A 24,925-nucleotide genomic window follows, 5' to 3' on the forward strand; every position below is an offset into this window, starting at 1 on the left:
AGTGCTATTCCAATGTAATTCATATTATACACAAAATCAATGTCACAGGTGAGAAGTTAAAAATCAGATAGAAGGCTCACACTGATCCACAATCTCAGTTCTGTCATGGATACCCCTTTCCTATATTCCTTTACAATTACCTAAACTTTATTTGTAGCAAATCTTAATGTGGTAGAGCAAATTCTCTTGCTTCTCAATATTACTTTCTTCTTTGTCAATAATACTTATTATTCCTGGCTTTTTGCCCTTTCATTTAGCTTGCCAAACTACATAAAAAAATCCTTTTGGACATTTGATTTAAAAGACCCCAAACCATATAACGAACAATTTCAAGAAAACTATCATTTTTCTAATAAAATTTATTACAAATTACTATGACAAAACTCTTGATTGTTTTTAAGAGCTTTAATGCTTTTCTAAACAGTTGAAAATGAGTTTTATGCAACTATTATACTGCTTTGATTATTAGAGTTGCTGAGACTAATAATGAACATTATTTTGGTATACTGCCCTCTGGGTGTGACATGACCATTGCAATCCTGAGTCTTCATCAGCTCTGATTATCTACACATATCCACACAGCACTGGCTAGGGTTCCATCACAGGTGGGGTAGGGGCACATAAGGCATACTCTTCTCCAGAACAGAATCATAACATTTACTAACAAACTTTTTAGTTATATTGTTTCCTGTGGTTCTGCATGCCTTGTCTTGCTCTTTGGCTTGAGATTTCTAGTAAATCAATGAATTCTGTTGCTAGCAGGCTTGTATCTGACACTCACAATTAAGTAAATAACTGTGTTAGCTTGAGACAGTTTCCTAGTTCAGGCTGGCCTTGAACTTGAAATCCTTTTGCCTGAGGATCCAAAGGCTAGGATTATAAGCATACATGTCACCATACACATGTCTACATTGACCACTCTCCCCCACCCCAATATGTGTTTTACCAATCAAACACAAGATATTCTTGCCCAGATTGTTTCTGTAAACAAACAACAAATTTACCTTAGATGCACTAAATTTAACTGATTAATTTTAATTGAGCATTATGCCAATTTCAGAAACCCAGGTAACTGATCTGTTTGTAACTGGAAACTGTTGGAGGAGGGCCCACTTGTTTGTCATGGCCGCTCAGCTAGCTTAGCCCGAAATAACCACACAGAAACTATATTAATTAAAACACTGCTTGGCCCATTATCTCTAACTTCTTATTGGCTAACTCTTACTTCTTAGTTTAACCCATTTCTATTAATCTGTCTATCGCCACGTGGCAGTGGCTTACTGGCTGTTTCGGCAGTATGTCTTACTCTGGTGGAGGATCCATGGCATCTCTCTCCTACTCCACCTCTCTTCCTCCCAGCATTTAGATCTGTCTCCCCCACCTACCTAAGTTCTGTCCTATCAACTAGGCCAAGGCAGTTTCTTTATTTATTAACCAATGGGAAACTACTAAACTACATGGAGAGATAATGCCTATCTACAGCCTAATCAAGTACTTGCTTCAGTCTGTTCTCAGGTTCAGCTTGTAAGAGTCAATCACTTCCACTGCTGGAGGAGGGATCTCCCTGGACCACTCCCACCACTGGAGGAGGGCTCTCTGGACCACTCCCATTGCTGGAAGAGGACTCTCCCCAGACTACTCCCACTGCTGGAGGAGGGCTTTCCCTGGACCACTCCCATTGCTGGAAGAGGACTCTCCCCAGACTACTCCCACTGCTGGAGGAGGGCTTTCCCTGGACCACTCCCACTGCTGGAGGAGGGCTTTCCCTGGACCACTCCCACTGCTGGAGGAGGGTTTTCCCTGGACCACTCCCACTGCTGGAGGAGGGCTCTCTGGACCACTCAGGAATTATTCTATGCTGAAAGGAACTCCATTGACTATGGTCTCAAGCTTTTAAAAAAGCCAAATAGGAGAAAGTGAGCTTCATTAGCAGTCAAGACAAATGACAAATGGACACACGTATAAAGAACACCAGATACAGAGTCAGAGAGAGGGCTGGTATACTCAATATGCACAGAGGGATGGATGGTGAGGAGAGTTGCACCTGTGTGAATTCATCATAGCTAAATCATAGCTTGCTAGAAACACAGAGTTTATGGAGAGCTGATAAGATAATGAATAAAACTCCAGAGCAGGACCAATGAGTATTCTGGGTGACTCTATTTGGAAGGCAGAACAAAATAGATTTCAGGGGAGAAGTCACACTGGCGGATATACTGAGAAAAGTCTGACCAGAAAGTAAGACAGATCCACAGTTGAGCAACATGTTCACTGAGAAATCCAGAGGCTGTGTGTGTGTGTGTGTGTGTGTGTGTGTGTTGGCTTAAGGGCAGCAAAGAAGAGCTCCTAGGTAGTGGTGAGACAAGGAGAAAGACAGAAGTCTCAGCAGTAGTTTAATGAAAACAAAATGCTGAGCTGGCCACCAGGAGGTATTTGGTAGTATACTTGACGTAGCTTCAGGGGAGAAGTATGAAAGAGAATACCAGAGTGGTTCCAGAAAGGCAAACATCTGTGTCAGGAATTTAGTGGAGACGAGAAGCAGAACACAACAGGGCTTCAGGGGAATCACTAAACAAACGCAAGGACACCGTGTGGGTCTTTCACACCACGGTTGTGTTTGTTTCCTAGTCCTGGGCCACTCGCTTTCTGACTTTCTCCTGACATTTCTGCCTTCTCCCCTACATTTGCTTGCTCAGCATCTGGCTACTAAGAACAGGTCTCTTAATTCTATAACTGCCATTTAGATTTTCAATTCCAACTTAGAACCTGTGGGGTCCTTTTCCTGGTCCACTACTCAAATCATGGATGTCAACACTAAATATTTCCCAAATTGATCACCTCTTCCACTTTTTCTTCAGTTATTAAATCAACTATCATGATGTTCAGATAGGCACTGACTGGTCTCGAGTCTCTTCACTTCCCAGCCGTGGGTCCACAGTGCCTATCTACATCACCTGTGGAATGTGAACTGCCACAGCAGATGTGGTGTCTATGGCATATATAAGATAGATAGCAAGACAGCTATATCCTTTTTAAAGAGCTCCAGAAAATTCAGATGCAGAGTCAGTTTGGAAGCCACTGACTTCTAAATGTTATCATGTTGATTTACAGGATGTCACAAATAAATTAATGAGAATCTTCTTAGAGTAATGGTTGTACTTCACAGCATATATCATTAAAAAACAATATATGGTCTGTCTCTGAAAACAAGAGATGCATTACCCTAGTTCCTTAAACACAAACAAGACGTGCATTACCCTAGTTCCTTAAACACAAACAGGTCTTTGTCAGGGCTTCTATAGCATAGTGAAGGGGCAATAGGAGAAAGGTAATTTCTAAGGCACCCAAAGCTCAAACTACCCAGGAAACTCAAGAGACATTAATGCATATTGGCTTATTATTGCCACACCACTTCACTATTTCTGCAAATGGGTCTCACGCCTTCTTTGTTTTATCTTCCTTTTAAAAAAAGAAGAAATAAATAAAATCACAGTGTTTAGTTTTATTCTCTACAAGTTCTAAAGAGTTCATATAAGATGCGTCATGATGACACATTAAAGGCCAGATTATAGGCACACAAGGCCTTATGCCCCTTCCTAAGATTTAAATCAAATCTCATGTAGATTCAGACTGATAAAGGAACCAGTTTCCCCCCTCGAAACACCCAACTTTCTCCTTCTTCTTCTTCTTCTTCTTCTTCTTCTTCTTCTTCTTCTTCTTCTTCTTCTTCTTCTTCTTCTTCTTCTTCTTCTTCTCCCTCCTCCTCCTCCTCCTCCTCCTCCTCCTCCTCCTCCTCCTCCTCCTCTTCTTCTTCTTCTTCTTCTTCAAGACAAGGTCTTACTATTTAACCTTGGCTAGCCTGAAACTCAGTAGATTAGGCTGACCTTGAACTCACAGAAATATCCCCCTGTTTCCACAGCCAGAGTTCTGGGATCAAAGGTGTGTAGCACCCTGTATAACCTACTTTGATAAGCCTATCTTTTTTTTTTAAAAAGATTTATTTATTTATTATGTGTACAACAATCTGCTTCCATGTATGCCCACACACTAGAAGAGGGCGCCAGATATCATTACAGATGGTTGTGAACCACCATGTGGTTGCTGGGAATTGAACTCAGGACCTCAGGAAGAACATTCAATGCTCTTAACTTCTGAGCCATCTCTCCAGCCCCTCGATAAGCCTATCTTAACTATCTATTTAGACAAGTTTCAGGAGATATAAGGGTGGTGTTGTTATAATTTTGTTTGCTTAAACAGCATTGTTCATTAACAATATAAATCAAAATGAACAAATCTAAAATATTAATTAAAAAAAACTTAGATCAGAAACTGCATCTTCATTAGATATACGTTGTTAGAATGAAATTAAGAAGTGCTATAACCAAAAATTAAAGATACAATCAGAAATGTTCCCCAACTGCCACCCAGCATTCCTAAGCACGGACAAAGATCCACTGCCAACAGGACTTCAATCTCATTAAGCCAGCGGCACTAACTACCAGTGGGTATACAACACCAGGATTGGGAAAATATGTCAGTATGCCAACAGGCACAGACAGCTAAACCCACACCTGAGACATTCCGGGACATTTGACCAGCTTTTTAAATAAATACACAGGCAAACAAAAGAAAACTGAAAGAGGAAGGGATATTAGAGATGTTCATTTATTGTAAAGAGATGCATCCTACTACATGGATAAATGACTCAACCTTATTTGTATCTAGAAGGATTGAGACATTCAAAAATCTGAAGATGGATAAGAGCAAAATTATAAACTTTGTGGGACTGTTTTATTTGCAGAAGGTTCTCACACAGCAAGGGTTGGCCTCAAGCTCTTCTGAAGTTGACGTTGACCTTGAACTCCTAATCCATCTGCCAGTACCAGGCAAGAGCAGGGTTAGGCATGCGCCACTATATCCAGCTCAACTACATCCTTTTGTAAAATTAGCACTTCAATCATTTTTTAGAGCTATTTATGTTGAGTCATTGCTATATAAAAATTATTCTAAGTTGTACATTAAAAATATCTGAAGAAGGGGAGGGAAAGTAGACGGTGTTATACATGAAATGGGATTGGCTCTAAGTGAAACAGCGATGTAGACAGTAGGTAAGTGGGATTCATTATAGGGCTCGATTTTCATACACAACTGACTGAAACTCTCGGTAAGTGTAACAAAAGAGAGTAAAGATTCTTTTGGAGAGGGTTTTAAATAACATCATGTGATGAAAATACTCAAGGGCCTTAAGGATGATGTGTTCCTTCTAAGCATTCGTATTCATACAGCCCTCTCTTCCAAAGTCTCAGAACATAAATCATGACTGAAACTTGCTTCTATGGGTAATTTACTAAGAGTGAAAACAGTATTTAACAAGGAAGGCACAGGTATCTCTTACTCTGTTGTAAATTGTTTTCCTAAGTAGATAACAATAATCCTCAGGAAACGTAAACAAAAATGCTCTGAGGGGTAATTAGAAAGCTCCCTCCGTCTTTAAGCCTCCAGGAGGATAGACAGTCAATATTGACAGCCAGGGGTCTCGTCAGTCACACCTGGTCGCTATGGGTAACTAATGCACATTTCTGAACAGGAAAACCCTTTCTCTTTCTCTGCACTGACTGGGCAAAAAACAGAACAACAAGAACAAACTTATGGTAGTTTTCATGTAAGACCCTAGAGGAAAAGCTTTGGGTAAGACCAATAGCACTTTCAAAATTATTAAAGCATTAGTTGTCTACAATAATTTAAAATAACATTTTCTGTGACCAGGTTAAAATTGACTCTCTCTCTCTCCCCCACCCCAAAGCTCTGTGTAAATGCGTGTGTGTGTGTGTGTGTGTGTGTGTGTGTGTGTGTGTGAGGACCTCCGATGGCAGAGTCAGTTTTCTACTCCTAACTACGTGGGTTACAGGAATTGAACTCAGGTTGCCAGGCTTATTAGTTATTAGCAAGTCCCTTTACCTCATGAGCCATCTCATGATGGCCTGGCCACAGACTGATTGTGTGTGTGTGTGTGTGTGTGTGTGTGTGTGTGTGTGTTGGGTAAATCTTTTTTTGAACCCCATTGTATGTACAAATGTGTTTTTAATTCCACTAGGTACCTCTTTGTTATTCGTTTCATTTTAATGTTTCTATTTGGTTGTACGAGGATGCACATGTAGTGTATGTAAATGTGTGTGCAAGCATATGTGGCGGCCAGAGGGCATCAGGCGTTCTACTGTATCACTCTCCATCTGTTTCCTTTGACACAAATTTCCCTATGAACCTGCAGTTAGTCTGATAACCAGCAAGCCCCAGTGATCCTACTGTCTATGTCTCAAAGGAGGCTTGGGTACTAGGATCCAAACTCAGGTTCTTGTGTTTACAAAGAGAGTCATCTCTCTAGCCCCCAGACTCTTGAGCTAAACAGAAAATGGCAGTTTGATCCATCTAGGAAGAACAACAACAAAAAAGTTCTAAAGAGAATGGAAAGTGTCTGTAAGATGGCTCAGGAGGGCAAAGGTACTTGCTCATTCTCTCTCTGTGTCTGTCTGTCTGTCCGTCTCTCCCTCTCTCCCTCCCTTGCTCCCTCTCTCCTCTCTTTAAATGAATGGGAAGCAGAAGCAGATGTTAGGGTACTTCTATGAAGCAACAGTGAATAGGTCAGTGTAATACTGGCAGGGCAGCTTCACAGACTTATAGACCGGAATCCAGAAGCAAGCACACACATTTACTATCACTTGCTTTTCAATAAAGCAGCCAAGAACTAAATGAAGTTAGAGTCATCTCTCTAACAAGTGGTATTAAGATAACTGCACACCCATCTGCCAAAGGATGATGTCTAATTGGTTTTCTTTGTACTCTTTGGGGTCCCGCCACCCAGCTCCCAAATAAATACACGGAGACTTATTCTTACTTATGAATGCCTGGACTTGGCTTGGCTTGTTTTTAGCCAGCTTCTATAACTTAATTTATCCCGTTTCTCTTTAACTTTACTTTGCCTCTGGGCTTTTTACATTTCCTTATTCTATATATCTTTCTGTCCTTCTTACTCTGTGGCTGGCTGGGTAGTTGGGTGTCTGGCTTTTATTTTTCTTTCTCATTCTGTGACTGGTTGTCTTCCTTTCCTTCTTTTCTCTCTCGCTCTCTTTCCTAGAGTTCTCCTACTTATTATCTCTGCTTTGCAGCCATGATAATCTCTCTTCTGCTTAGCTACTGGCCATTCAACTCTTTATTAGACCAATTAGGTGTTTTAGGTAGAGTAAAACAGCTTTACAAAGTTAAATGTAACACGAAAGAATGCAACACATCTTTGCATCACTAAAAAACATACAAATAAGTATTTATGAATGTAACACATCTTAAACTAATAGTCCACTACAATGATGTTAAACCTGCCACTTCATACCACATTCAGAATTAAAAGACCCATTTACAAAAGGTAAACCTATAAAACATCTAGAAAAAAATATAAAACTTTGTGATCTAGGACTACACAATGTTTCTTAGATAAGAAGTCACAGCCTGGTAAAATAAAAGACAGATTAATGTGCATACAGTCAAAGTTAAAACTATGAAGAAAGAAGATACCACAAAGAGAAAAAGTTTCACATCATCTATGAGGTAAGACCATTTAAAATGGAAATGGACAGGCATTTTCCTAAAGAAACTTTTAAGTGGTCAATAAATATTCAAATGGAGGGTAAGCATCATTAGTCATCAGGAGACAGAAATATAACCTCTATGAGATGCCATTTCACACTTGTTAGGGTGTGCACAACCAAACTGGCAGTAACACGTGTTGGTGGGAACATGGAGAAAACGAGAATCCTTATTTACTATAGGAACAAACAGAATGGTGTGGCTACTAGGAATAGTCTGTGTTTTCCTTAATATATTAACCACAGAGATAAAAAAATTAACTTGAAATCTCATTTGTAGGTATAGAACTATGAGAAATGAAAAATTATCCAATATACCTGTACTAAATAACCATAATAGCCCAGGGCTGAGCAGCAGAGTTCAGGTCAGCACAGTAAACTCCTATTTGCTTAGGAACCGGGCTAAAAGGAGCATCAGCAGTAAATGGATGAAAATGCTAATCTGTCCAGGGCTCCATAATGCAGTGATGAAACGCTGCACAAATCTGATACTACAATTTAAAAAAAAAATGAAGAAAATACTCTTCAAATAAATGAATTTGAACCTAACTGCTAGCGTTCCTTTTTCTTAATCCTCTGAAATAGTTATGACTGATTTCTTCTACACCAGCAAGACGGCTCAGTGGGTAAAGCCCAATGATGTAAGCCCAGAACTCATGTAATGGTGTAAGGAGACATTCAACTCTACAAAATTGTTCTCTGACCTCCACAAGCACACCATGGCAAGTGCACAGGAACAAACACACAATCAAAGAGGGAGACAGAGAGAGAATTTCCTCTAATTGAAAAATCCCAAACAAGGAATGGTTGGCATAGGCTTTTAATCCCAGCACACAGGAGACAAAGGCAGGTGGATCTCTATAAGTTCAAGGCCAGCCTGGTCTACAAAGTGAGTTTAAACTTGGCATGAGCCTTTGACATAAGAACACTGAAGGCTTCCTTGCCCAGGGACCAGCTTAACTATTCTCTTGAATCACTAGAATGCTCCTATTTTTCATTGTTCTAAAAGGTGAGAGAAGAAAAGATTCAATTAACTAAAAATGAAGGGTATCTGGAAAAGTTTCCTTATAAGGGGATGATTTATAAACCACAGTTTGATTAAAATATATTTCACTAATGAAAGATTAAATTTACACAATACAAAAATCTCCCTAAAATTCACATTACCTCCAAGGGAATCTCAGGGCTGTTTTTACTTCCGAACAGATCCTAAAAAGAAAGATTTGCTAACTATTTCAAAAATGTTTTCTATTTAAGAAAAACTTTTACAAGTCATTCTTGTAAATAATGAGAATGCTGTCCTTCCCAAGAGAGTATTTTCTACTTCAATGTTTCTAAGAATACACAGGGTTAAAGCCATGTAGAATAGATTTTCTCACAGTTGGGGAGAGCAAAACACCACAAATAGGAAACCGAACAGCTAGAGGGTCAAGACACTAGACTTCCAGGTCAGACTTCTGGTTGCAATTAAGCAAAATTCCTGCAAATATTTCTAAGGAAATAATATTTTGGGTGTCCACTTTCAAGACTTGCAACTTTAATTTTCTTCAGAGTAACTTACATGGCAGCTATCTGTATGTACATAAACATGTTCATAGAATATAGAAACATAATTAATATACTTACTTGAACATATATTATCTATGACACTAGGAATGAAATTTGGTAGGTCTCAGCTTAAAACTGAAAACTCATACCTCTTCTAGGTAATTATCCTCTTTCCACCCACATAGATACAAGGACTCCTGTATCCTAAACTGGCCGGGAACTCACTACGCAGTCAAGAATGACTTTGCTTTAATCTTCCTGTCTCCATCTTCTAAGAGCTAGAATGATAAGCATGTAACATCACACCTGGTATATGGGGACTGAATCCAGGGCTTTGTTTAAGCTAGGCAAGTACTTTATCAGCTGAGCTGCAGGCCAGCCCAGGCATTCATTCACATTTTCACACTTGAGATTATGAGGAGTGTTTCTATTGTTTTTTTTTTAAATTATTTTTCAATAACAATGTAGATAGAACTTTTCTAGGGTAGTTCACAAAACAGATTAGACCACATTTCCACTAGGTTATATGGTCGATGGTAAATAGTTTTAAAAACTGGAAACTGATAGAAATTTTGGTACTCAGTATTGAGAGCCCAGTGGCAGAACAGCAAATCTAAACGAGCTAAATCTCTGAGGGCCCTGAAGCAGACCGGTATGTCTCCAAGTGCTTCCTGAGGAATAATCTAGCAACTACCCAGGTAGACATCTCACTCAGAAATTTGTGGTAAATTCCTTTGGAGATGTGATTAATACCTATGGTGTCAGAGGGCACATGCACTCCCAGCCAATGTTCAGAAACTATCATAATTGATATTAAATTGTGCACATGTGCTTGCACATGTTGACAAAATAGTTAGCAGAAAATGTTTAGTTACTGCAAATCATAATTTTAGATTCTCTACTTTTATTGTAAATAATCAGAAAAATTAGGGGGTTACATTAGGGAATCTGAGAATGAAAGCTCTTTAGTTTTAATTACTGTGTAGGTAATTGTCTCTAAACTTCATGATGCATTTAGCATTTAGCTAGCAACTCTCAGTGCCAAGAATAAATCAAAGTAAATTCTTTTATACCAGTTCTACAGTCACCCTTCATGCCTTACAGAACCAGAGGGACCTTACCAGTATTTAATGTTAGATTTCTACCCTTTTCCTTCCTCTGTCCCTTTCTCCGTGTGTGTATGCAAATATGAGTACATTGCTCATGTATGAATGTGTGTGTGTGTGTGTGTGTGTGTGTGTGTACCAAAAGAAAAGCTCTAGTCTCTAGCTACTTTTTTTTTTTTTTGAGACATGGTGTCTCTCTAGCCTGGAACTGGCCAAGTAGGCTGGTCTGGCTGCTCAGTAAGCTCCAGATATCTGCCTGTGCTGGATTTACAAGCATGAGTTCCCATGCCCAAATTTTATTTACCTGGATCCTATGGATCAAACTTAGGCCCTCATGCACGCCTTACACACTGAGTTCTCTCTACCTGTTTTCTCTTATAAGCACTCTTATGAGTATTAACCTTAGCAACATGAAACCTCAGTTCCTGGGAACTTTGAGCCCTTGGAGGTCCTCCTGGCCCGAGTGGAGGTGGGGAGTGGTGGTGCAGCACAGACAAGCTGGTAAATGATCAGACACTTACTAGAGGTGAAAAGGCGACTGCCACAGTGCAGCGGACACAGAACTATCCAGAAACACAAAAATTATGGGAGTGCTTTCCCATATCCTGTCACCTAGTACATAAAATTATATGTTGCCTGGATAAGAAAGGGTCACTGCATTATAGCAGAGAGAAGAGAACACTGCTTTAAATCCGTCAAACACACAGGTCGTCACCTTCCTAGGCTTTAGCCAAGAGAACACTGTCTAGCAGGGGCTCCCATTTTTCCCCTTCTACTTTCATCCTTCTCTCCAATACATACACACATATTAGCTAGGCGGTAACTAGCCCACTTGGATAACATGCCGACATGCCAGTGTAACATGTTCCCAACATGCTGCGTTAGACCATGGTTTTCAATGGTGAGGGTTGTTCTCATCTGCTGGGTAGAAGTGAAGAGCCACGGACCTTGCAGTGAGTTGATTTCTAGTTAATGCCAGCTGTGCACGCAGCTCGGCGGTAAAGTACATGCCCTGTGTGTGTGAAGCACTAGTTTGGTTCGCAGCATGCCTAGACAGTCCTGTCAGAACTAGAAATACAGCAAAAATATCCCTAAAAGAAAAGATTTTTGTTTTGTTTTTTTGGTCCCATTTCTATGTCAATTTATGAGCAGGAAACATTCTCTTCCACTATTTTCCTTCCAGTTTTAACAGACAGGAGTGCTAGCCAGTTCTACTTACTCCTACAAGTGGCATGTCTTTGGAAAATCGAGTAATAAATCATTGGTCTGCATGGAAGTTGTAAAGGGCAGGCCTCTTATTCACTTGTACAACTCCTCTGACAACATTCTTTTTTGCTTATTTAATTTTTTTTCATTTTACATACGAACCCCAGCTTCCCCTCCCTCCCCTTCTCCCATCCTCTCTTATCCCCATCCCATTCCCCATCCACTTGTCTGAGGGATTAAGGCCTCCCTTAGGGAGTCAACAAATTCAAGCACACCAAGCTGAGGCAGGACCAAGCCCCTCTTCCCTGTATCAAAGCTGAGCAAGGTATCCCTCCATAGGGAATGGGCCCCAAAGGGCCAGTTCATGCACCTGGGATAAGTCCTGGCCCCACAACCAGGGCCCTCCAAGGGATCAAGCCACATAACTGTCGGAGGGTCTAGTTCGGTCCCATGCAGGTTCCCAGCTGTGTTCACAGCAGCATTATTTGTAATAGCCAGAACCTAGAAACAACCTAGATGCTCCTCAACTGAAGAATGGATAAAGAAAATGTGGTACATTTACATAATGGAGTACACACAGCAGAAAACAACAACAACAACACTTTGAAATTCACAGGTAAATGAATGGCTCTAGAAAAGATCATCCTGAGTGAGGTAACCCAGACCCAGAAAGACAAACCTCTAACAACATTCTTACAAACCAGTGTTTGACAACAAAAATCCTTCTAGCATCTAAGACTCCTGGAGGCTCTGGTAGAGTCACTGACATGTAGCAATTTAAATTGCAAAATTCTCAGTTGTAAAAGTGATCAGATTTAAGCAGACACAAAAGTGACAGGGGACTCCAATCATCACAGAAGCTCCCACAAAAGTAACACGGGACTCGAACACCCCAGCAGGACTGGAACTATAACTTGAACCTAAGCAAAAGCAACATCGGTTTTGTTTCAAGAAGTCTCTGTGATGCTCAGGCCGTGAGATCAGGAGGAAGGGCCGTGGGAGTGAGAGCAGCAGTTCGCTCACTGGCCAGTGAGATCACTCTAATAAAGTCTATATGGACGGCCAGAGCACTGTCTCCAGAGGGTCAATCAAGTACCTCACGGGCTGAAAACAACACTCTTCTGTTCACAGACCTGTCTCTGAGCACTTTTGAATTTCATTTTGTACAAAACGAAGTAAACAAGGGAAGAGACACCTGCAGCTCTGTAGCGTCCCTCCCTGACGGGTGGCTACACCAGGTGGAACCTTACTCCTCTGAGTCCTGTTTGCTGTCCACTTACTGTGGGAAGAGGTGAACACCACCTCCCCTGCATTTGAGAAAGAAAAGCATCTCGAGATGTCGCTGCTGCTTCAGCACACTTTTAGTGAAATGTCAAAAACTTCGAGTTTTACAAGTTTCCCATTCTTGGAAAAATAATCTCTGCTGATGCCACAGTAACATTCACGAGAGGGCTTATAGGCACTTACTTTCATTACTGTTCTTTTAAGTTCCTTTGTGTGTGGACGAAAGTTTAGAAAATATTTTGACCGAATACATTATGGGAAGAAATGTAAATAATGACCATAACTATTTAAACACATGTGTAAAAAGAAGACATATGCTTTCACTATGTTCTACGACAGACTAGAAAAACCCATTTTAATTCTCAAGTGGCGGTGATCAGAAAAAAAAAAAACCACTGTGTGAAAATTGAGAACATTTAACAGAGCAGGTAACTGAAAAAGTGCCGTGCTGGCTTACTATCCAGAAACGACACAAGTGAGCGATTCCTCCCTTGTCGCTTCTCCCCTGCTTGGGAGAGTCAGACAGGGCCTACACTCCCTCTGTCTGTGACTGAAGCACATTTGTTCCTGCTGTGGGTGTGCACTCAGAGCTCCAGCGTAGCAGCCCAATCAACACAAGAAGTGATGATAAAAATCGCATCTATCAAGGGCCTGTGTTTGTTGAAATTTAGCAGTTGCTGGATGTACGATGTATGGTCTTTTTTTTTTTTATTGCCTTTAAAATCTGAGAGAAGCGGCAGCTGAGGGAAAGCACACAGGAGGTGTGTTAGAGCCTGTTTGCAGGCTTTCCTGAAAGTGCCAGGGGTCTCCTGAGGAAGGGCTGGGCTCACCGGAAACGGGTTTCACTTCCAAAACTTATTTTAATTAGGAAAAGGCTCTGTTTTCGATAGGCTGGGAAAATAAATACACAACAAAATGCCACATACACATCTTCACTCACAGGGACATCAGGGAGTAGAGCTCACCACAAGCTTGAGTCTGGACAGCGAGGAGAAAGCTTTCTTTGGCAGGATCTTGTGTTGCATCAGGCACTGGGGAAGGGAGGGGAACGTTTTTCAGACAGAGGGAAGAATAGGAAGAACTTGCTTGTTTTGGCCATTCTTGTCTTTTTCTTCTTTTGTGTGAACACCCGTTGATTCTCTAATACGGTGGTGATGTGCCCAGCACCAAAGGCTACAAAGGAAGTAGGTGGAGAGGAAGCCTCAATCCCTCTGCCCTGGTCACTCACATGCCATACCTGAGATGAAGCCACAAAAAGATGAGTAGATGGGTGTGCATTTTGGCTCGAGACTGAAGCTAAGATTTTAGGGGAGTAGTCAACTGAGAAGAACAGTCATGGAAAAAAACTTCGGCAGGCAGAAACCACAGTACCCAGGGAAATTTAATTTGTCTTACACTTTCCAAAGGGCTGGGTTTCTTAGATGTTAGCTGACAGAAAAGGTTACATAGAATAGAGTAATAAGTTAAAAAATTCTTACTGGTCCACAAGCACAAATGGACTGCTGTCTGGACAGACAATTTATTGCACCAAGTACTTTGAACTAGGAGATGAGCTATTTGGGTGTCTATTTTCCTGTCTCAAGATCAGAGACGGGATATACAAAGGCTAAACAAAGATGCACATATGGTAATACAAGCAAGACACTGTTCCTGTGTCTAAAGAGCTGAGCTTTAATAACAAGAATTGTTTTTTATTTAAAGAAAGCATACGTACACACAACTCTCCTTAAAGGAGACACAAGACAGTCAGACATTAGATGGCTGAACTTTCCCCAGCCACCGACATTTCAAAGTCACATGACCTTTCCACAAGTTATACAACTCCAAGCCTGCTTCTCATCTTCAGAGGAAGGATTAGGAATGGGGGCTGTGGGCTGCAGTCACAGCCCAGCAGTGAAGCACGTGTATAGCTGCAGAAAGCCTCAGTTTAATCCCCACTAATGGGGAGGGAAAGTGGCTAAGAACGCCTGTGGCAGGGGTTGCCTAGGCTGTGAGTCAGACACCAGCACAGCTGACACTGGTGAGGGCACTAGTAGGCACTAGTAGGCAGATGCTAAGGCTGGCCAGAGGGAATGGCTTAGGGAATAGCATTTTCTGTCCCTTTGTATTGGGTGATTCCCCTGTCCTGCAATCTTATACTGGGACAGGATGTGGTTTTGGAAAATGAAAGGCAGTTTGGTGATTTGTAATCCACAGACCACCGCCACCTCTGCTGCAGTGGAAGCAGACCAGAGCATCCTCAAGAAACAGGTGACCAACAAGTAGCCACAATTCCTCAGTTTATTCCAACACTGTGTTCCTCCCCAGTGTCTGACAATACCAGGGCCCTGTCCTGGAATAATGAGAGTTTGCCAATAGGAAACTCTTGCAAAGCTACATGTATAAAAGATGAGAGTTGGGAGAGCATTGTATTCTGGGGACTATGGATTAGTCAATGTAGAAGGGCAAACTGAAGAATAGTCAGGGAGCTCTCCAGGTATGCTGGTCAAGGCCACTGGGGTGCTACTCCCCTTCCTTTAGGGAGTAAGGACTTCCTGTAAGGTCAGTGTCTCATAAGTCTACCTGGGATCTTCCAAAGTCTATACGATAAGCTGATTAGCTTACGCAGCATTCTTCTTAATAGTCAGATTTTACATTACCTTAACTGAGAATGAGAAGGTCATTCTCCTGACTGTCCAATTAAAAAAAAAGGCAATTGAGAGAACTGGGCCCTTCTACCAGAACTCAGCTGTAAAGTTTACTGAGTTAGACCCAGCCAAACACAGCTTGCTAAAAGGATGCTAAGAGAAAGGCAACCTATGTTCAAGAAGATCTGCCTAAGAATGGCACACCCCGATTTCCACTGTTCTCCCAGAATCCTCTGCAAAATGGTGCCTGGCCAGTGTGGGAACAGCAATGCCATAAAGCCCCTGGATGAGCCTCCTTTAGGGTTACAGACAACCTCAGAGCACCAAGAGCTGGAAGGACTAATGATTAGAACAGACAGTGTCTGTAAACCTCCAAAGCCCTGGAGTAGGAAGTCATGTGATGACTGAACAGCTAAAAATACTGAGGCAAGTAAAGGCCATAACTGTATAAATCACTTGGTCAAAATAAGACAATGGGCTGATAAAAGTCAATGGTCTTATGCAATCAAACACTACTCAAATGTAGCAGCCTTATATAACAATGGGGAGGTTTGCCGGAATGTAAAGCATTGGCCAGGACCCGATGGAAGCAGGCAAAGCTTGTAAGCTAAAGGGTGAGAGGTCTACTCTGGTCAGAATATGTATTGTCCTGGCAAAATACATGGTTTCAGGAAACAAATGTAGGAGTGACAATCTCAGCAAACAGTTGCTTTATGCCTTCCTGATTCTGCTAAGTCCAGGACTCAGTGGAAATCTTTAACACAGAAGACCATCCAGGGGCTGGTAGAAAAGCTCAAAGTGCCATCTAACTACTTCAGGCTTCTCAGCCATTACACAGAGGCTGGGAAGGCCCAAGGAAGAAGTGAAGTGGTGGCTCACGACAGCACACAGGGAAAAGGGACCCTATGGGGAAAATATAGGAATATCATTGGTCCTATCTCCTGAGCATTCTGTCTGTCTCTCCCTCCTACCCTTTGTTTCTTTGAGACTGGGTTTCTCTGTGTAGCCCTGGCTTCCTGGGAACTCAATCTGTAGACTACACTGATCATGAACTCAGAGATATGCCTGCCTCTGCCTCCTGAGTGCTGGGATTATGTGTTACTACCACCCTGCTCCACTGAGCATTCTCAAAGTTGGTGGAACAAAAAGCAAAAATAATTTTGTCAAGGCAGAGCTACTAATAGCTAGAGCACCCCACAACCCAACATGAAGACTCCAGGACAGCTAATGACACAGGAATAGAAAACATATTAGAAGAGAGTTACAGATGGTAACTATATGTTTCATGATTACAATAATAATAATAATAATAATAATAATAATAGTACCTGAGACCTGCACCCAAATGGTGCCTGTGACCTCCTTGCAGCATCAGCCACAAGAACTAAATTAGGCATTTTTGCTACTTTCCATTTGTTCTATTTAAAACATGGTGGTTATAGTTACTATCACAATTTAGACATTTAGCAAATATGGGCTATGAATGAACTAGAGATGGTTAAATGCATAAAACTATCACTCAGAACCCCTGTGGTAGAGTGGAGTTGGGCTTTAGAACTTTATCTATTTGAGGAGGTCATACACGGTAGAGCTGGAAATTGGTGTGTGTGTGTGTGTGTGTGTGTGTGTGTGTGCACACAATTCTTCTGGTTGAGTTTTGGTGGTCTGGCAAAGACTGAAGACATTGGTCACACCCAGTTCTGGTGCAGACTAGAGGAAAGTGCTGAGCTGACGCTGGTGGGAACTGATGGTGACGTCTTTCTGAAGACTCCCTCCTGCCACTACTGTAGCCTGACCTGAAAGGGCTTTCCAGATGACTTATGAAGGATGAAGCTAATATCTGTATTATACTGCTCACTGACTTTGTGAATAATCTTTGTGCTTTTTATTTTCATAAAAGATTAAGGAAACAGCCTCGGAGGAGCTTATGCAGTTGTTATAAGGAACACTCACAAAGCATGAATAAGATTAATCTTATTAGAGCAATGAGCAAAGTTATGAGCTTGTAGATTTCGGCTTACCCAGGATTACATACTCAGTTTACATGCCATGCTGAGGCATGTTACCCTGATATGGATCTGGAAATGGGAAAGAGAAACTGGCCCATGGTGAACCTGTCAGCTGAGGAGAGTGATCCAGGGGGAGAGAGAAGTGTGTAGCATTCATGCCTGGAAAACAGTATGTGGGGAGAGCGAGCACCCAGAAGACAGTTCTCTGCAGCAGGGCAATCTGGGAAGGAGGCTCTTGGGGCGCCAGCCTTCCCCTCACAGGGAGGAAGGAAGGCAAGTAAGGAGAGCACCGTTCAGTTAGGATGCGATATGGTGCGGGAGACATAAGTAATAAATGCCAAATAACACGTGGGCAGAGAAAAGGGGAAATGAGGAAATTGGTGAAAAAATACAATTTTTGAGTTGGAACATCGTTGTTAGACAGGGGAGAAGCTACTACAGTGAGGACACAGAGGCAGAAACAAAGCAGGTCTGTAGGAAATGAGGAAGGCCAGGCGAGTCACAGCAATTACTGACCTGATGAGAAAAGGAAAGATGAAGGCATTAATGGATCAATCACCTACACACATATATAGTGCTGCTTTTGCATGCCACGAACTGCCTTGGCTATGGAGAGACAACAGAGAAAATACAGGGCAGAACTGGCCTGTGGGAGGTTCACACATGTGTGGAAAGACAGATGTTTATCAAATGGTAGAAGGCGAAGTTCAGGGTACTTGTGATCTACAGATAGGGTAACTGTTCTGAGTGAACTCTGACTAGAGAACTGAAAACAACATAGAATAGGGAAAACGAGGCTCGAATTTGAGCAAAGGCTCCAGAACAATGAACGTTACAAGAAAAGAATTAAATCAAAGGCACTTAAACAAGAAGGAAAACAAATGAGCAAGACCCCAGGGAGCTTGGTTTTTATCTTAGAAACCCCGAGAATATCCTGAATGGGTTTCTACAGATCTTCACAAGAGCAGACATGAGATTTTAAGGGATGGCCTGCTTACAGTATGGACAGAAAATGGCACACTGACCATATGGAAGGAAGCCAGAGGGGTTCCTGCTCCAGCTGTCCAGCTGGTGGATACAGGGAAAGGGACTGGCCATGGTGTGAACCTCAACAGATACGCTCAGAGACTGTTGGAATGAGAGAAGAGACAAAGCACAGGGCTTTCCTAGAAAGAGCGAATGAAGCCTTCTATTAGCACCACCCTGGCTTCCTCTGGTTATACTATCATCTCACTACACTACCTGCAGTATTACACCACGAATGGTCACCAGGGGCTACACAAAGCACATAGGACGTGGTTTGTTGTTGTGCAACTAGAGAAAGTCAAGAGCAGATTATAACGGAGAAGTCATCTGCAGGGGACTGGGAGATGCCTTGGGGAGTAAAGCCCTTGCTGTACAAGCATGGCACTAGGGTTCTGATCCCACAGCCCATGTAAATGGCAGTGGGCAGAGCTGCCTGCCTAGAATTCCTGTCCGGGAAGATGAGGACAGGGGATCTCTAGAGCAAGAGCAGTCAGACCAATGAGATCCGGGTTCCGCTAAGAAAACTGGCCACAAAGGATGGGGCAGAGGAGTGGACAGTGATAATTCCTGACATCAGCCTTGTGCTTCCACATGCATGTTTGCACACACTTGTATACACAGACATACACTCAGCATACTTAAACACACACCCATCAATATCTTTAAAGAGCTCTTCTAGGCTGGGTGTGGTGCATGCCTGTAATTCTAGTATTCGGGAGGCTGCAACAGGGCTATCAAGTTTGGGGCTAGCCTGGACTCTGGACAACTCAGGTAGATCTTGCTCAGAAAAAAAAAAAAAAAGGAAAAGGAAAAGAAAAGGTTGTAGCCCATATAGCTAGTAGAACTTTCAGAGTCTATGTGGCCCCAATAACTCTCTCTCTCTCTCTCAAGTCCACAAAACTATAAACATGAAATCCAACTCTGAAGTTACAAGCATGTGTATTACTAGAATGTTAACTGTACTCTTCTTTAGAACAGTATCAGATGTAATCTAATTCTACCGATAAATTAAGAGCACTGACGTTTAATAGAATACTTTGCAGTCATCAAAATAGCAACGTGGACCTGGAACAAGTCAAAACAATCTTGAAAAAGAGTAACAAATTACAAGACTTAAGCTTTCTGATTTCAAAACTTACCACAAAGCTATAGTATATCAAGAGGCTGCAGCACTGGCACCAGTGGCAGACGCAAACAACCGGAGCAGAAGAGAAAGCTCAGAAGTAAACCGGCATCAACGCTCAAATGGTTAGTGACAAGATTACCAACCCATCCAGTGTGGAAAGTAGACTTTTAACAAAGGATACTAAGAGAACTAGACATCAACATGAAAGTGGGTTTTAACTTTAATTTACATATAAAAAGTAACTCACGTGGGGTCAAGTTCCTGAATAAAATGGCTAATTTTTTAAAATTTCACAGAACTTCTGTTTTTAGAGGAAAAGTTTCACAAGACAGGACTTGAAAAAGACTTCCAAAGGCAGAGCATCACAGGGCCAGCAACAAAGGAAGGAAGTGGCCTTCTGGCTTTATCACATTCAAAACAACCTATGCACCAGGGTAAATCAGCAAGAGAGGGAAAAGACAAACCAGAAAATTAGCAAAAATATTTGCCAATTACATATATAATAAGGAATTAATATGCATAATATACAAAGCTCTCCAACAACAAACTTCCTCCCAAAAATGTCCAGTTAAAAATGGACTAGGCATATAGACATTTCTCCAAAGACATATGAATAGCCAATGAATAGATAAGAAGATGGCCAGTGTCACTAATCACTAGGGAGATGGCAAAACAACAACAAAACAAACCAGAGTTAGATTGCTTCACATATATTAAGATGGCTATTATCAAAATATCAGGAAGTAAGGGTTGGAAAATGTAGAGAAATGGATCCCTCATGCTGGTGAAGATGTAAAAATGATGCAGTCATGGTGGCAAAAAATATGTTAACATTAAAAACAAAAACTTATATTAACCCATTATTCTTATCTATGTTAGCCACATGGCTTGGTGCCTTTTTCAGCAGGGCAATCACATCTTCCTTCTTCTGTGGTTGGGACAGGACTGGGGAGGAAAGGGCTTCCTCCTTCCCAGAATTCTCCTGTTCTCATTGACCTGCCTCTACTTCCTGTCTGGTTGTCCTGCCTATACTATCTGCCTGACTACTGGCCAATCAGCATTTATTAAAAACATAACTGACAGAATATAGACAATTGTCCCACACCAACCCATAATCCAAAATTTCCAAATTTATATTCAAAAGAGCCAAAAAAGCTTGAAAAGATAATTTGTATATCAGTGTTTGCAACAACAACGTTCATAACAGCCAAAACATGGAAACACTCCTTCAGTAGATGAATGAATAGGTACTGTGACATACACTGGAAGATGACAGAAGAGGTGAAATTCTGATCAATGCAGCTGTAAGGATGATGAAAATGTAACTGTAAGGGAAATAACACAGAGAACAAAATGACAGACATTATATGGCTTCATTCACGAGACACTGACGTAGCAAGAACAAGACTGTCAGAAAGCGAGACTTCCATGACCAGGGGCTCGGGCAAGAGGATGAGGACACATCAGTCATGCATGCAGAGTTCCAGACTAGATAATGAAAAACTTCTGGAGATTGGTAAAAGTGATAACTTTACAAAAATGTGTGCACATTTATGCTGCCAAAAGTGTACACTTGAAAGTTTTTGAACAGTAAGTTTTAGCTGCCTTTTACAACAACAGTTTTTAATGGTGATATAATGGAAAGGTTACAAAACTGTATACACAATAAGATCACTTTCTCTGTTAAACAAAAATCAATAAACCTTTTCCTCACACAAACCTGAGGACATTTTCATGCCATATTGGGACCAGAACTGTCTGTGAGAGACACTGGGTACTGAGTATTTAATCTCTTCCCTCAGCAGTCAGGACTGGGATGGGAATGTGAAGGCTGGCTTGAATTCTGATCAAACCACCTACTGTAACAGCTGTGCCAGAGACAGGAGTCTTGGAATCTGGCTCCATTCTTTTTCCGGTTGCACCAGATAAAATGTGAGATTGGCCAGGTCTACTTAAAATTCGTAACAACACTGAGTGGCAAATCAGAGAGCATCATCTAAAGCTGTGGTTCTCAACCTTCCTCTTTCTTTAATACAACTCCTCATATTGTAGTGACCCCCCTCAAATAAAATGGTTTGTTGCTATATAAATTCATAGCTATAATTTTGCTGCTGCAAATTATAATTTAAATATCCGATACAGAACCCCTGTGAGGTCAAGACCCACAGGTTAGGAGTCACTGGGAAGCAACATAGTTTGGTTTGAAAATGTCATTCTCTTAAGCCTTTCAGTTTGGGTGACAAAAACTACTTGTTTATTTATCATCTATAAAAGGTGAGTACTCTGGATCAAGAAAGGTTCAGAGAAATGCATGTGTGCTGTTAGCATAATGGCGTTCACAGTAGTCTACCCACTGTAGTCTGATAATTACCATGCTCTCGGAGTTCACAGTAGTCTACCCACTGTAGTCTGATAATTACCATGCTCTCATTGTATCTGTACCACAGGCTGCTATGAAATGCTGATTTCCAGTGAGAAACAAACAAACAATACAAAACAGAAAATCAAAGCGGAAGACTGAGGAAATACTAAAAACATTGGGGTGGAGGCCACAGGAGCTAGGTCTGGATTTGAGCTCGGCCGCTCCTCCCTCACAAGTGCTCTCACTCAGCACGTCACTACATCTCCACCACAGGCACCAAGCTAAGCACTGGGGACAGATGAGAAGGCACTAAATAAGTCACAGTCTCTGTCCTGAGATAACCTTGAACTTGATCAAGCCATTTAACCTCAGACTCTGTTTCCTCACGTGCACCATCACAGGTAGAATCTCAGTGATGGTGCCCTCTAGGTTTGGGGGCTAGGGGCCTGCTATGAAGGGGCTGCTCTGCGTTCTGTGAATGTAATGTCATCCCTGGTCTCTACCAACAATGGGCCAGCATCCCACCCCTTGCCAGTAATAACAACCAAAACTCTGCACACATTTCCAAATGTCCCCTGGGAATAACACTGCTCCTGTTTGAGAACATCTGAAATAGAGTGACATATGGGAAAACATTTTTAAAAGCATAAGACACTGAATCAACTTATGTCAGTATTAATATAAATCCATTTGTAAGATTATTTGTCAAAAAAACAAAACAGACCTTTAAAATTTTACAGTTTCCCTAAGAATGTTTTATTTGCTATTTTTATATATTTTGCCTACCATTAAAAGCCCTTTAAGGCTTTTTGGTGAATTTTTGTTACTCAAACACAGGATCTTCATTACAGCATATTTTTTCAATGTATCACTATGCTAACACAACAGAGTCAAATATAATTGCAATCTCTACAAAGCAGAAATTTTATTTTCTTTGTCCAAAATCTCAGAGCTTGTTGCCTACCTTTTAAGGACAAGGGACTGGATCTTGTGAATTCTGCATGTGATGGCCTGTGCTGTTTGTAAATGCCCACGTACTCCTTAACTCTGGAATCAATGGTTTCTTTTAACAGCAAACAAACTTCCTAAAGTAAATTTAAAACAATAGACATATCAAGTTTAATGCAATGCAAGGAAGAAAAGATTATACATACCGAAAGGGCAAATGCTGGCATTTAGTTAGCTTTTTAACCCAGCTGTGAACACAGAAAAGAACACTGTACAGCCTTCTGGAGAGCAGTGCACATGAATGTGCTATCAAAGACAGCTCCATGGCTGATGTTGGCTCTGCCTCTGATGATGTTCTCTCTGCCTCAGTTTCACAATTCCAAATAAAGATTTAAAAGCTTACTTCAAAAGCAGGGCATAGCTTCAAGAATGTTTTCATGTAAGTATCAGTCCATCACACTGTGATGGATGGAAGGTATAAATTCCATGGAGCTGTCTACACGGGTTCAGCATGGGACTCAGGGGTGCTCAGAGAGGCAGAAAAGAGTATAAGAGCACTCCTATAGTCAGTATAGGTGGCATGGGGACAGGTCACAGAGGCCACTAGCTCTGGCCCTACTAACCCACTGCACTCTTGTTTTGCCTGCAGATAAAGTGTTGCCTGATGCTATTTGTGTAAGAAAAGCCAGAAACTTACATTTTCCAGCATGGTTCAGATTTATTAAGTTTTATTGCTGAGTAAACAGCATTATTCATTAGTTTCTGGCCTTGGGTTTACAAACACAAGAGATCAAAGTGATAGGCTAAAGAGAAGCAGGGAGGGGCAATAGGATCTTCTCACTCTTGTGATGATGTCGTAGATCCAACAACTGCTTTCTAAAATCACAATAAGAGTCTTCATTCACGAATGATAAAAGTAACTTCTCATGTCTCTGGTATAGATTAATGTTACTAGGTAACCATACCAGGCCTGAATTCAATTTCAGCATGCAGTATTACTAATAAGTTTCTAGAGATTTCAGTTGGCATGTAATATTTGCAAAGAACAGAAACAACAACAAAAAAATAACTCAGAAATCCAAATGTACAGTGGGTATCACTATTTTGTGTAGTGTTTCCTGCATTACCAGAAAAATGTAATTTACCATAAGAAATCAAGGGAAGCTACATATAGGACAGATACTTTAAAACTGAGACAGATCCTAGATTAATTCTCAACAATTCTGTAGCAGATTCAGAGTTGTTCGGGTCACCTCAAACTTGTTCCACTTGTTTCTCAGAAAGCCATCACAGGTTAATCGCTGAGATTCTTCCTAATTACAGCATGAACCAGGTTTTTGGCTGCTCACTCCTTTATTGCAAATACCCCTTAAACAGGATATAAAATCCTTGATTTAACACAAACATAGACATTTCTATATAAAATGCAAATGCCAGTCTCCTCTTGCTTTTTATTTGCAGCTAAATGTGGAATATAAAGATAGCATTTACAGCTGAACGCTTGGCACTGCTCACACAACACAAAGACAGCCTGGCCTCGTACTGTTGTTCTAGCAATTAAATAATTTTTGCTTCACATGCAGGGTTCAAGTATGACTGAGCTAGAAAATATGTGGAAGACACACAAGGCAACAAGGATTGCTAAAATTTGGCCATAAATACCCTATAAGGCTAGAACTAAAAATAGTAAGACAAAAATAGAGCCCATACACATGAAGTTTCTCACTATATTCCAGGCGTTCCTTATGGGAATCAGGTTTCAGGGATTAAAGACGGGCAATGTGCAAAGTAGACGGATACCTAAGAACTGATCGAGCCAGGCTTGGGAAAGCATCCCTGTCTGGCCTAGAGCAATGCAGGGAAGAAAACAGCCAGCAATATCTGAGAGCAAGGTGAGAGGACCAAGTAAAAAACCCACCAGTGGGCAGGAGACAGACACAGCCTCCCTATGCTAACAGGGCTTCTGTCTGCTTCCTCAGGTTCACAGACGGGACAACTTCAGTTTGTCTGTTTCACTCCAAAGACTACATGAGCTGGATTCGAATG

At 41.3% G+C, this 24,925-nt stretch overlaps 1 protein-coding gene across 10 annotated transcripts in view; it reads right to left on the bottom strand.

Annotated features, from left to right (window-relative positions):
• Slx4ip (SLX4 interacting protein) overlaps positions 1–24,925 on the bottom strand; it is a 157,942-nt gene that overhangs the window by 30,952 nt on the left and 102,065 nt on the right. For 9 of the 10 annotated variants that reach the window (XM_087911172.1, XM_087911170.1, XM_087911174.1 and 6 more), the window contains one exon: positions 22,896–23,016. The exons of the other annotated variant lie outside the window; for it this stretch is intronic. In XM_087911172.1, the coding sequence (XP_087767298.1) occupies positions 22,896–23,016 (121 nt within the window). The remainder of the gene's footprint in view (positions 1–22,895; positions 23,017–24,925) is intronic. 10 annotated transcript variants of the gene reach the window in all.

This window comes from Myodes glareolus, chromosome 10, assembly GCF_982192425.1.
Source record: "Myodes glareolus chromosome 10, mMyoGla1.1, whole genome shotgun sequence".
Lineage (NCBI taxonomy): Eukaryota > Metazoa > Chordata > Mammalia > Rodentia > Cricetidae > Myodes > Myodes glareolus.